This window comes from Abrus precatorius, unplaced genomic scaffold (assembly GCF_003935025.1).
Source record: "Abrus precatorius isolate BTA unplaced genomic scaffold, Abrus_2018 Scaffold3, whole genome shotgun sequence".
NCBI lineage: Eukaryota > Viridiplantae > Streptophyta > Magnoliopsida > Fabales > Fabaceae > Abrus > Abrus precatorius.
In genome coordinates this window covers 3273590-3287847 of record NW_020874373.1, presented here as the reverse complement: position 1 = coordinate 3287847, position 14258 = coordinate 3273590, and the positions used below count along the sequence as shown (strand labels likewise).

Genomic DNA, 14258 nt, shown 5'->3' with positions numbered 1-14258 from the left:
CGAAGAAAACGAGTGCGAAAGAAAAAGAAGTTAAAAAATAATAAGGAAAAGCATTGATGACAGCAACGATGACGTAGCATGAGAATGTCGGCTATGAAATGTGTCACGTGGTCACCATACGTCAAGTCAATGGATACTTTAACACAGCAAGATTAAAAAAATCTATTTATTTTATTTAAATAAGTTATGATATCGATTTGTTAAAAAATATAAATAATTATCACCGAATGTGTAGATTCAATGATACAAAGTTATTTTAATTTAATAAATAAATTTAAATTCATGTTTTAAGAATATATTCACATTAAATATTCAGAATATATATATATATATATATATATATATATATACACCATAATTTTGTCATATTTAAATAAGATTATATTATATAAAAATATTTATTATATAAACCCGATATTATGAATAATTATTTTTATAAAAAGTTCATTGTAAATATTTTTTTCGCATTATATTTATGACTAAGATAAAATAAAGTGTATAATATTGTTAAAGTAGTTTAAAGAAACAAGTTACTTGAGATTAAATTCACCCTCTCTCTTAGACACCTAAATTAAGTCTGCATTAAAATTCTAATATGATATAAAATTCAGTTGAGGTTAAAAAGGAAATAGACTCGAGAAATATAATAAAAAATTAAGAAAAAAACACAATTCCAAATAAAAAGGAAACGTAGGCAAGTTTAAATTATATTTAAACGCAAAATACAAGTTTAAATTAAAAAAACAAATACGAATTGAAAGTAGGCAAACCGTGAGTCTAAATTAGCAAATTATTTTAAATTTATGTCATAAATTTAAAAGTATATATATTTTTTATAAACACTTTAATTAAATTTCTTATTCAAACGTACCTTAAGTTCTCATTCCCAACTCGAAGGCGTTGAATTTAGAGCATTTCAAAAACGTTTTAGGAGCGACAATGCAGAACCATATTAAGTTATTATCCATTCAAACTGAAGCTATTAGATGATCTCTAATATTTTCTTTTGGTCAAACGGATCTAACTTAGAAATATAAACAACATACTATTTGTATTCCACTTTTGTGCTATTCGATAAAAGAATAAAATTTAGGTATATTATCATTATTATTTTTTATGTAATTTCTTGATTAAAATTTGAGTGTTTATACATTACCAAGTCTGTCAGATTATAATTTGTTATTTATTTGTTAAAGGTAAACAAAGAAATAGATATAAATAAATGATTTAATTAACTACTTGTAATTAGTTCTATAACATTAAATTTTTATACCATAAATTCAGCAATAAAATTTAACGAAATCACAATTTAAAATTGACTAATAAGTTTAGTATGTCTAGATAAAACTCTGAAAAACGTATTTAAAATATTCTAAGGGATCATGTGCATTTTCTTGTCTCCTGCAAATTAGTTCAACAAGTTCTATCACACGACATGCATGTGGTTGCTGTAAGTATCATAGTCATTATGTCACTAGCACTTTGTTTAGACGGAAGAAGGAATGCAATTTAAATGAACAAAAAATGGAAATAAGAATATAATAGATGAAATGAAATGAAATAAAATAAAATATAAATACATGGAAACCATTTTACTCTTGCATCAATTAATAGAAATTCATCACGTAGCCTGGAATATATATATATTTTTTACTATATGAGAGTGCTAATGTACATTCTTTGGTTGATTCCAATGAAATTTAAAACTTTTATTCACTATTTCAGCTCAATCAAATTCATGAAATGGTTTCAAATTGTACAATTTCACTTCTGCTCAATTCGGTTGATACTATTCCAAAAGAACTAAACACATATAACTCTAATGGGTCAACGTGAATAATTAACAATAATGGAGGTCAATCTTAATCCCTAAAGGCTAGTTCCTCTAAATTTAGGAGGGCAAAAAGTTTACAACAAACTCCGGTTTTTCAAATTTACCAAGGGAATTTTTGTTTCACCATTTTGTTTTTGTTTTTGTTTTTGTTTTTGTTTTTTTTGGAGAATTTTGCAGCAAAACAAGTTAATCAAAGCATCGGTTTCAAAAGGCTTAAGTTTTAAAAAAGCCCATTGGCGACACAAAAAAATCATAAAAGAAAGGTTTAAATATTCTACCTAGTGATGGAGGAGTATGCTAATCAAGTTAATTAAGATTCTGACAAGAAAGAGAAACCATAAGATGGACAATTCATTTGAAAACAAACAGAATTATGACGTGGAGTGATAAGTGTCATGAAAGACATAATAATTTTTAAAAATTTAAAACTAAAATAGAAACAAACAAACCCTAGTATTTTTATCTTGTTATTGGAGTATATTTCATACAAAACTAATAAATTTTCAACGTTCTCTTATATACGATTTAGGCATTGTGTAGATTTATATAATAATACTAAATTAACTTTTTCTGATTTTAGTGCTTGAAATTCACTCTGTTTCAGTCATGGATTTTAAAGAAGTTTTAAGTACAAAATTACAAGAACTATTTTTAGTGTATCGACGCCAAAACTAAGCATTATATCACTAAGAAATTAGAAATGATGCCTCTTCTTTATTTGCGTACTGTTATTTAAGGACCATTTCACTGCTATATGCTCCAACACAGTAAATTAAGAAGCTATAAATAGTATTCTTACTAGATGCATGAATTGAAAAACGGAAATTTTTCTCAAGTTTTCTTTCTTGCGAACTTTAAAGTGATGGATGTGTAGATTTATGACATCGAAGTACAAGGTTCATGATAGTGTAATTATAAGCCTGTTTGTTGTAATTTTTTAAGAGAAAGATCATACTTTTTTCTTAAAAGATATTATTAAAAATTTTATTATAATAGATTTCTTTAATGAAAATTCTCCCCCCAAATTAGTTTTAATGCTTTCTTAGAAATATCTTTTATTTTTGGAATATAGCATAATAATACTTTTACTTTTTCAAGTTTACTCAATCGTACTTTATATAAAGTGTAATGTTTACCGCATTTCAATAATGATAACTTTATCAAATCTATTAATTGTGATTTTTTTTCATAAATATATATATATTATCATAAAAATGAATTATTTTAATTAATAATATAGAACAGTTGTGATTATGTATCCATTACTCTTTGTTTTACGATAAAATGAAATCTTAGAAGAGAAAGAGAAATTGATATGAAAATTTGAACACTAATTTTGAAAGAAACAAATGAGCTTATCATCGTCACAGATTATAAATGTTTTTTAAGTAATATGTAGAATCTTTACCTTTTAAAGTGTTGGATATTACGTACATATGGCTGTGTTAAGCAAAATGTTCAAAGCCACCTTCCCAGCTTTGTGCTCTCTTCTTTCGTGCGTTTCATTATACGAGGTTGGGCTTATAATACCAAAATATAATCAGAAAGAGAATTTCTTTTAATTGCATTACGAAGATATTAATAGAATGTTTAGAGTTAAGTTTTAGGGAAAATTGAAAAAAAAACATTTTCAATAAAATTTTATAATTTAATAATTTATTAAAATAAAATAATAAATTAACTTAATCCTCTTAATTTAAACATAAAATATTTAAAGTATGTTTGTTTCTATTTTTAAAAATAAAATGTAATACAAATATTTAAAGTATGTTTGTATTACATTTTATTTTTAAAAATAAAAAATTATTTTTGTAAAGAGAAACAAACATGCTCTTCATATTTTCTCTCTTTTCTTTCAAAATTTAACCCTTAAACAAGGAAATAATAATAATAATAATAATCTCAGATAGAAATAGAATATTGTGACTGCACTTCACTGACTGAACCCCGCATAGAAGAATCGATCACGATAAGAAATCAATGCAATGAGTAATTTTCCAAACTTGAGCATGAGAATTAAGGATTTTCTTTGCTTTATCTTTAAGATAGGTGCCATGATCACTCTGAAGCAACCTACGAAGCTTTGACACAGTTCCAAACTCCACCATTTCTTGAAGGACCACAGGTGTGGCAGAGAACATAGACACCAAAGAAAGAATAAATATGGCTCGGTCATCCACCACTGATGAAATCGTGAAGATTCGCTCCGTCAACAAAGCAATGGCGCCTTTGTGACTAAGAAACTGAGCTCTTCCATCGGCACAAGAACACAGGTGAAATAGTATCTCCACGTTGAGCTCTGTGATCCTCTTCTCAGGTGCCTTTAATTCAATCTCTATGAGTTCAAAAACTGCACCACTTTCCACAATCATGATCCTGTTTCTTCCCCATTGGCAAGCACTTAACAAGACTTGAAGCGCAGCATCCAAGCCTTGTTGAGTAGTCCCACATTGTAAAATCTTCACAGTCCCTTCAAACAGTGCAGGTTTCAGTCTTTCCATTACTGTGGAGCTAGCTTTCTGCATGATGGTTTTGAGCACTATTACTGCGCGAGATTTCACAGCAATAGAATTTTTCACCTCACAGCCTAAAACCCACGTTAGAGAATCCAATATTTGATCGTTTTCCGCTAGAAGAAGCTTTATATCCTCTTCTGGAACGTTAACAAACTGAAGTAAGCTTAAAGCTTCTTCTAGACCTTTATCACTTTGGCCTTTTCTAAAACAATTAAATATGAACAGGATCATGGCCTTTGGCACACCAGCCTGTAGTAAAAACTTTTTATTCCTTTCATTCTGTGATGCTAGAAATTCCAATTCCTTGATCTTTCCAAGTTGAAGCTTGGGGTCATCGAGGTCTTTGAGGAGCCTAAGGACTTGAAACTTGTCAAGCGGTGGCTTAGGGGTGGGAATCCTATGAATACCATGCGAGGCATTTTGGGTACACCAAGTTTGGATTAGACGCAGAAGGGTGTGATTTGGGGTTAGGTCAGAGTCGCTTGGGAGCGGTTGTCTAGTGACTGGGCAAGTGGTGTTGTTGCTGGTGAATAGCCAGTGCTCAATGCTATCTCGGTCGTATGTAATGGCTGTAATAGTAGTTACCGGATCTTTCATGATCTGAAGGGATATTGGGCAGATGAAATATCGAGGAACTTCAATTTCATCCATGATTAAAACCAAGCTAGTTCTCAAAAATATTCAAAAAGTTAGATATCTATGATTGAAGGGAGGAGGGGGGAGCAAGAATCTGCTAAGTAGTTAAAGAATTAATGTCGTTTAATTATATATTGATGACAATTTTAATGGGAGAGAAAGAGAGTGGTTGCTGAATTTGACCCCCCCGGGGTAGTTTTGTATGGGTCATGCATGCATATAAGTCTAAGTGGACGAGTCAGCTGATTCTAGTCTACGCAGAGGATTCTCCATTCTAAGTAACACTGTTCGGTGGTCAAAGGAAAGGAAAAGGTGGGCGAACAAACCAGAGCCACTCGAGTTAACCCAGTTTGACTGAGGTCATTTAGAAAGCACTTAAATTAAATTTATTTCATAAATTAAAATTAATTCTTTTTTAATTAGCTTAAAAATTTTCAATTAATTAAATTAAAATATAAAAAATTAATTAATTTTAATTTTGTAAAAGATATTTTATTTTTTCTTATGATTATTTGTACATAAACTTATCTAAATTAAACCGTCGTAAGGAGTAAATATTTTTGGTGGTGTGCGAGCAGGTATGAGGTTTCCAACCGAAATAAAAGTTCAATGACATATTTTTCAATTTTTTTCCCTATACGATGTGTTTTTTTGAGGTCCCTTGTTATTGAGTTAAGATTAATAAATAATTTTTTTTAATATTTAATACAAATAAATATGAGACTCGAATTCAAGCCTATAGATTAAAATTAATTGATTAATTTCTTATTATTTTATCTACATATTTAGTCCTAATTTTTTCATTTGATAATAAAAGACAAAAATTGTTTATAGTTATTCTTCATGATTTCCGTTAAACATTTTTAAAATTATTTTAATTTATCAATTAACCAATAAAATTTATATAGTTGTTTTAATATTTTTTTTACTTAATTCATTTTACCATTTAGCAAAACACATAGTATATCTTATTTTATATTTATACTACAAATTTTGTACATTTTTTCCTTTCATTTCATCACATTCAAAGTTTTGAAATATAGGGGCACCATATGGTACTCGTCTTAGGTATATGTGAAAAATATTCATAAAATATTTTTGTCAAAATAATGATAAAAAAATGTTAATGTTAATTTGAAGAATAATTTTAAACAATTTAAATTAATATTTTATTATAAATATATATTCTTTAAAAATAAACATATAATAAATAGTTTATTTTTGAAAAAAAAATATATTAAATGCTTAAATTTAATTTGAAGAATCGAATGGTATCAACCAAATCCCGCGTAAACGCATGCATAAAGTGAATATAGCAAATAACCTTCTTTAATATTTTAAATTATAAATCTTCTAATATACGTCAACCCTTTTTCCTTTATAAGAAATGGGCTCAAAAGGGAACAAATTACAAAACAATTCAAGGAAATGGTATTTCATAAGCATTTCACGAATGAAAAAGAAAACCCAGAGACTGAGGGGGAGCAGCGAAAGCTCGGCATAAAAAAAGTCCCAATATAGGTTATATTGGGACTAATAAAAATTAATTTTAAATTTTTAATAAAAGTCTTTCTAATTATTAAATAAATAAAATATTAAATTTTTTATATTCTAAAATATAAAATTAATTGTCGTTTTATAAAATAATAAGAAATTATTAGGTGGATATTGTAAAAGAACAATACCTTGTTTAAAGGATCTGAAAAAAAAGGCTTTACAGCATACAAAATTGTTAATGGTAAACTTTTTTTTTTTTTTTCCGTTGAAATGTTCAAAGCTAACATTAATAGTTTAGGTATCATTGAATTTAATAAAAGCGAACTCAAGTTCAATTAACTTTATTTAAAAGCATATGCTATTGATCGTTCGTTGTCCATAGTTATTTCAATTTATAAACAACTTGTTGGGAAGAACATTTTTATTTTATTTTTAACTCCACTTCACCCCATTTTACTTAGCTCTCGGTATTTTCCAATCTAGCTAGCACGTAATGTTTGAAACTATGCATAGAAATATACGAGTAAAACATTTTCAATTCTATGAGGGTAAAAAATGCTAGTGTATTTCCAATTGGACTCAAACACACAAGTTATAAAATAAGAAGTAAAAAAGAAAAAATTCGCACATATGGATGCGTGTATACCTGTGTAAAACATATACACTGACATTAAGTTTCGTTAAACATTAAGCTTTATAAATTTGATAATTAAATTACAAAATTTCTAGAAATATGTTAATTTTTTCAAAAAATTACATAGTTTTAAAATATATTATGAATTCATACGATAAGGGATACCAAAAGCGGAAAGTGAAGTGAGAAAGGAATATATTTTGCGGGAAGATGTTAAACATGTCAATAAGAATTGATTTCAGTAGATTCTTTAATTCCACATATACCGATGAATAGTCTAAATAATAAGCGTGAAGCATGTTGGTACTTGGTATGAAAAATTATTCAAAAAGAAAAATTAAAAGAATATAAAACATGAAATTAAAATCTTTTCTACTTTTAAAAAAAATGAACAACAATTTACCAAAATAAATTGAAAGACAAATACACATTTATTTCCATGACAACTTAAGAAAAACATGTATAATATAATAAAATACATTTTCTATTTAGGGAATATTGATTAAAAATCAATTTGAGATTTAGTCTGAAACAGAAAAGAAAATATTTTAAATAAGCCCGTGACACTTAATGCTCAAGAAAAAATAATACTGATTAATTAGGAGATTCTTTATTGATTAAAAAAATTTAAATATTGATCATCATTCATAGATATTGAAGTCCAGGCCATGAAAAGTTTTTATTTGTGACATTAGAAGAAATTAAAGAAGAGAAACAAATTGAAGGGTCATTGTATAAGTCGATTGAATTACAGTATTTATCATCCTTATGGGGATCTAAAATGCTTTGAATGGATTATTTCAATCACATTAATTAGTTCCAATCGAGTCAACGCTTTTGTCTTCTTCATATGGTTGGGGACACGACATCCTCTACTCCATTAATAGCGCCATGAGTTTTCACTCTTTCTACGATCAGGACCATCAACTCAAGCGTCAACCTTCCACCTAAGTCTAAAAAGTTCGTTATTAAACAAAGTTTCTCTAATCCATTATTAGGCTAATCAAACAGTAACTATAACCCTTTATTGTATATCTTTTCTTGCTCAATCTTATTTGCTAACAAAGTATAGTATCAACAAGTAACATTTGGTTAATAGACCCAATGTTATGCACAGAAATGTTTTTTTTTCAACATATAAAACATTTATTTATTATTTTCTTTCATTTCTTTTAATTTTAGATTTTAGACAAACAAAATTAGGTGACGGTTATAAGACATGTCGATGGAAATTGAAGATTGAATTAGTCATCTCTAACAGTTTTAATAAACAAACTCCAAAATTGAAAAAAAAACTTAAGAGTGATAAATTTTATTAAAAATAAATCATTTATTATCATGAGAATATAAAATGTAATTAGTGCTATATATTATATTTTTAATAAAAGCACACTATTTGTAGGTGTTTAAACTTTATCTGATAGTTAGAGTTAACAGAATTGTTATTTTTTGTCTCACTTCTTTTATTTTTAATTTTCCAGTTTTACTTTACAAAAAATTAAGTAGGCAACTTGGCTTAACCAACTTTATATACCTTTTGTATTTTTTCTTTGTTAATTTAGTAGCTTACTTTGTACTACAATTGGTCCAAGGAGGAGACCAGCAAATCATGTTATTTAGGCCTCCTCCTTTTTAAAGGTTTCATTTTTTTTAATTTAGATATTATGTATATAATGAAAAATAATATTAATAAAAAATAAGTTAAATTAAAAATATTTTTAAAAATAAATATTAATATTTTTAATGAGTATCATGAGAAAGCACTAGTTAAAAGATTAATAAATAAATATCTTTATTGAAAGCCATATTAAAAGAATATTAAAATTATAATAAAAGTGCATTAAAAATATTTTTAATACTTTAAATTTTTAATTATTTGACTAAAGTCTAAAGATACTTATTAATATTAGCTAAAAATATAATCATTAACTTACGATGAGTTCATTATCTTTTAAAAATAGATGTTATATATTTTTTTTTTGTTTTTTATAAGAAATAAATGAAATATTTTATTAGTCTTTATTATAAAAAATAAATAATAGATTTAAGATGCATTAATTATTAAATTTGTTTATATTTTTCTTTTATTAGTATCATTAAATATACAAATTATTAACTACATCATTTAATATCATGAGTATTTTTTAAATAGAATTTATATTTATAAAAAATATAACATATTTAATTACTTTTCTTAATCTAGTGATTTGATTTTTTATTTCTTATAAAAAGATCGGATATAGTATTAATTACTTTTTAAAAAATGTTTTACAATTCTCTTTATATCTTATATCTCCACTTATGTTGACCAACCTGTTTTATACCTCGCGTCCCTGCTTGTCCCCAAAGCTTGCCTCTACTATTTGGCACGATACCTTTGATCAAACTCACCTTTCTATGTTGCACTGTTTCTCCAAACTATATTTTGCACATTTTTGTGTTTGAATTTTCCTTATATTTTTGTTATTTTTATATGAAAATACTAACAAGTACCTTTATGGCACTCATTAAAAACGATTTTATTATATAGAAAAGTGTTATTAATTTATGTTAATTTATTTTTAACTGAACAAATGTTTATTTAGTTTCTTATCTAGTTCTATTAAGATATTTATTAATATATTTTGTAGTTTTTTATTTGAAAAATTAATGTGAACCAATTTGGCTCAACCTATGGAAATTGATTTAAGTTGCCAATTACAAGTTCAATCAATCACGTGGCAAATTAATAACAACAAATAAACCTAATTTTACGAGAACAATTCTACAACAATTTTATAACAATAGTGATATCAATAAGGCTAATTATATTGGCCCAATTTCACAACAGCAATTAGTAAGCCCAATTTGATGACAAGAACATAACAACAACGACGAACAAAGGGAAAAATAAACTTACGTCGTAGGTGACCGACGCGTTGTCGTGGGACTAGGTGGCAACTTTAGTGGTAGGGTAATTCTTTGCTATTCATAAACTTACATTAAACAAAAATATAACGTCTTATAATTAAAATTATAACCTTCATTTTCGAAAAAGAAAAAAATTCTCATTAAATATACTTCCAAGATAAACATGAAGCTCACTTACGTATATATGGAAGTATGATTAAATGAAATTTTGGAACAAAATGTGGGCATAAAATGAATGATTTTTTTTTAAAAAAAAAAGAATTATAAATAGATATGAATGGCAAGTTGGCAAGTTGGGAGAAAAAGGCAACGGAAACGATGCGTTTAAAGTTGATAAGAAGCAGCAGTAGGAAAGTGCGATACGAGAGACGAGAGTGAACCTCACTCAACCCATTGCATTGCTTCTTCCATCCATCGAACGGTGCGTTTTGATTCCAAGGACACAACGAAATCCCTCGTTTTCTCTGCTCTCAATTGCCTCAGACCAAAGAGATCCGGCACTTTCACCTTCTTCCTCTTCGTCCATACTTGAAACTCTAATTCTTGTTTTGTGATTGCAGGTACTATCATGTGTGAAAATATTGCTTCCTACTTGTCTTGATTTCGATGGACACTACTGTAAGTTTGTTTCTCCGCGCTTCCCTTTTATCCCATCATTTAATTTTACCACCAATAATATCGCTTTTCCAGCTTCAGAATTACAAAATTTAAATAAATAATTAGGCTTTTCGTATGTTGGCTTCTTAACTACATTAATGTAAAACAAAGTTTTAACTATATGTAAGTGAAATTCATGAATTGGAATGCCTCAACCATCAACATTAAGAATAGTCAATATTACTTCCCAAATGTATGGTGTCTGAGTCTCTGTTATCTGTAATTAGTAATTACATTATCCACTTTCGTTCAGGATAAGGTAGAAAAGGTAGCTTGTGTGATTGGTGATCGATCGACGAGTGATGTTGTTGTGAGGCTACGAACGCAGGAAGGTCGAGATGATTGGCTGTATTGCCACTCAGAGGTTCTTATAAGAAACTGCAAGTATTTTGCTGATAGGCTATCTGAGGACTGGCCAACATGTCAGATCCTTGATTCGCGTAACTGTGTCGATGTCTATTGCCAAGAATTGGATTTTGACTATCATGTGAATCTTATTCGTCTTCTCTACATTGTTATAGATGGTTCAGTTGATGATTTGTGGCATGGTGTTAGAAATGCTCTAGGTGTTCTCCAGGTGGCGGTTGAGCTTGGATGCCCTCAAATTGTTACTGCCTGCGTGAACTACTTAGAAGCGGTCACCTGGGAAGAGGCTGAGGAGGAGGAGATATTGAAAATTGTTCCTCGGATGGGATTACCGGCTGAGCCCATCCTGGCTAGACTTCAACCGGTTAACCAGTCAGCTATCATAAACATCTTTGTCTCGGCCATTCGCTTTGCTACTTCATCGCCTGCAGCACAAATGAACGATCTTAAATCTTCTGCACAAGAGCAACTTGAGTACATGCTAACTGAAGATGATGATGCCCCTTTATTGACAGCTGATGACGACATAAAACATGAGGTAAAAGACTGTGTGAACAGACTATTTTCCAGGTTTAACAACTCACTAATAGCCTTGTTCTGTAGCTCCACAGAATCGCTTTCTGAGGCTGGAAACATTCAGTTGTTTCAATCCTATTTGACTGATTTGTCTTGGGTTTGTCAGATATTGAGTAAGTTGGAAATAATGAGGGAATTTGTTGAGTATTGGTTTGATGCATCAGAAAAGATTGTCAAGGTGCTTGAGCAAGGAATTTCTACAACTGAAGTCATTGAGATAAAGCTGCGAGCTATTGAGGTGACATCGAAGGTTTTAGAGGCAATTGGGTATGGTAATGTTATATTGCCAACTACAAAACGTCTTCAGGTTTTGAAAGTGTGGCTTCCATTTGTGAGGGTTACAAAACCATTGATTGATTCTGTCACAATGAATTGTGAGAATGCCATGGTGCTTAAATTAGATGGCGAATTGTGGCAATCCCTGGAATCCACTTTTGTCTCTATCATTCTTGCATTGCCATCAGGGGATCAGGCAGAGGTTTTAACTGAATGGTTGGAAAATGAGTATATGCGGTATCCAGACCTGACTGAGGCATTTGAAGTATGGTGTTATCGGTCCAAGGTTGCTAAGAGAAGACTATCAGTGCTAGGGGATGAGCATGCAGTGACCAACCCAATTTGATGTTTCACAAATTCTGTTCTTTATATCAGTTACTAATCCAAGATTCCTATCTAATTAAAGCATTTAGAAGAGAAACATCATCTCTTTTTTGCACGTGAATGGAAAATTTTGTAGGAGGCATCTAAAATCTCCGCTTTTCATCAATTCAATGTAAATTACGTTGAAGAGTTTGTAAAATGTTGTATTTCTAACTGTCAACTGTAGATGATGTATTTATTTCATAGTAAGCAAAATCATGATACATCATACATAACTGACAAGTATACTTGTAATTGATGATGATTTTGCTTGGGTATTTCTATTTACTTGGAGGTTTTGCACTAGTCAGTTCTTGCTACTTGGTTTGGTAACACAATACAACGCATACTTGTGATGTCCTGTGGTAATTTGTTTCAGGGACAAAAAAAAGGTCATTTTGACGTTTACTTTTGCCCGGATACAGAAAAGTGCAAAGTGCAAACTGCAAACTGCCAAGGAAAGAATTCTCCTAGCTTCCAAGGAGCATCGTATCAAGGTAAAAGATAAAATAGAAATTAATAGTTTGTGTGAGGATAGAATTCAAGTAATTGCTAGGAAGATTGAAGTTTAGATTTTTGTGTCACCATGTAACCTGCAAAACAATTCCATTTCCCAAATCCTATAGGCGCCCCTTTTCTTCAACAGGTCAGAAGTAAGCTGCAAACATAATAAAAAACTGACAAGTTCATATACCCTTATTGGTTGATTGAATACATAAACATTCATTCACGCACAAATATTCCTTTTCCTTAGTTGAATGGTTTTGTGCGGTAGGTATTAACGATGTTGAATAGTAGCGGCACTCATAGGAAGGTGGAGGTAACACAGAATGATGTTTTAGTTATTTCATCTTCTTTTTTTTTTTCACAAATTAAATTATATGGAGTTGTACGAAAAATATAATAAAAATATTACCTCTGATCTTAATATACTTGGTATATGCAATCGAATATTTTACAACAACGGCTAATGCAATCTTAAATTCGATAGTTAAAAACATCGTTTTCTAAACTAGGGAGATAAATAGTAATAATCTTCAGTGAATTCTTGCCAAAATTGTGACATTTCAAAGCATCATACCGGATTGATTAAGGACATAGATAAGATGTTGATCGTATTTAGTTTATATGTTTTTGTTCAATGAAAGAAGTGTTACTAGACTAATTTGTTTTGGTCAATTACTAGCTTTTATTTAAAGCAGGACGGATACAGGGGAGAGCAAGCGGTGGGTCTCAGCCCACCTTCTAAAATATTTTTGAAAAAAAGTTAGATATGCTTTTCATCTCTCAAACTACATCAAATTTTAATTTTAGTCTTTATTAAATTATTTTATTTTAGTTTCTACATTTTTTAAATTATTATTTTTGGTCTTAATAACTATTAAATAATAACATGATTAACTCAAATATTGTCATGTGTCAATTTTGTGTCACATGTCATTTTTTTTATGAAGTTGCCTCAGTAACAGGATCAAAATTAGTAACTTAAAAAATATAGAGAATAAAATAATTTTATAAGAATCAATATATATATATATATATATATATATATATATAGAGAGAGAGAGAGAGAGAGAGAGAGAGAGAGAGAGAGAGAGAGAGAGATTTAAATATAAAAAATATTATTATTATATATTTTAATAATAAAATTATGTAAATTTATAAAGCCAACACAATTAATATCTTTAATATATATCAAAAAGTATAACATGTATATTGAAGTCTGTTTATTTTTAACCCCTTTTACTTTAGGTGTTGGATCTGTCCCTAATTTAAAGATGATATCTTTGGTCAAAATAATTGCAAATAATAGAGGGGGGAAAGCAGGAAACATTAATGTGAATAAATTAGTAGGACACAAATGTCCACGTATATAATCACAGTGAAACTGTATTTTAGGAAAAAAAAATGGTTTTCACTTTAAGAAGGAATTCTTTTTCTCTCAATTATAGTTTTGCCCGACAAAAAATACCTGATAAATTAATTAAAGGTA

General features: G+C 29.0%; 2 protein-coding genes across 9 annotated transcripts; one reads left to right on the top strand and one right to left on the bottom strand.

Annotated features, from left to right (window-relative positions):
• Positions 1-3798: 3798 nt before the first annotated feature.
• LOC113860952 (E3 ubiquitin-protein ligase PUB24-like) lies at positions 3799-5074 on the bottom strand. The gene has a single exon (XM_027493533.1). The coding sequence runs from the start codon at positions 4999-5001 to the stop codon at positions 3799-3801; it is 1203 nt and encodes a 400-aa protein (XP_027349334.1). The 5' UTR covers positions 5002-5074.
• Positions 5075-10323: 5249 nt separating this feature from the next.
• LOC113861830 (BTB/POZ domain-containing protein At3g05675) lies at positions 10324-13190 on the top strand. Of its 8 annotated transcripts, XR_003504351.1 has the most exons (5): positions 10359-10448; positions 10588-10645; positions 10938-11588; positions 11733-12398; positions 12645-13190. XR_003504351.1 is itself a non-coding variant. In XM_027494883.1 (3 exons), exons 2-3 carry the CDS (start codon positions 10634-10636, stop codon positions 12246-12248), a joined length of 1323 nt encoding a protein of 440 aa, XP_027350684.1. In that variant the 5' UTR covers positions 10324-10448; positions 10588-10633; the 3' UTR covers positions 12249-12911. The 8 variants fall into 8 exon arrangements, 6 of the variants coding, with proteins under 6 accessions (XP_027350684.1, XP_027350685.1, XP_027350688.1 ...); XR_003504350.1 differs by having other exon boundaries at positions 10324-10448; positions 10938-12398; positions 12645-12951; XM_027494883.1 differs by having other exon boundaries at positions 10324-10448; positions 10938-12911.
• The last annotated feature ends 1068 nt before the right edge of the window (positions 13191-14258 follow it).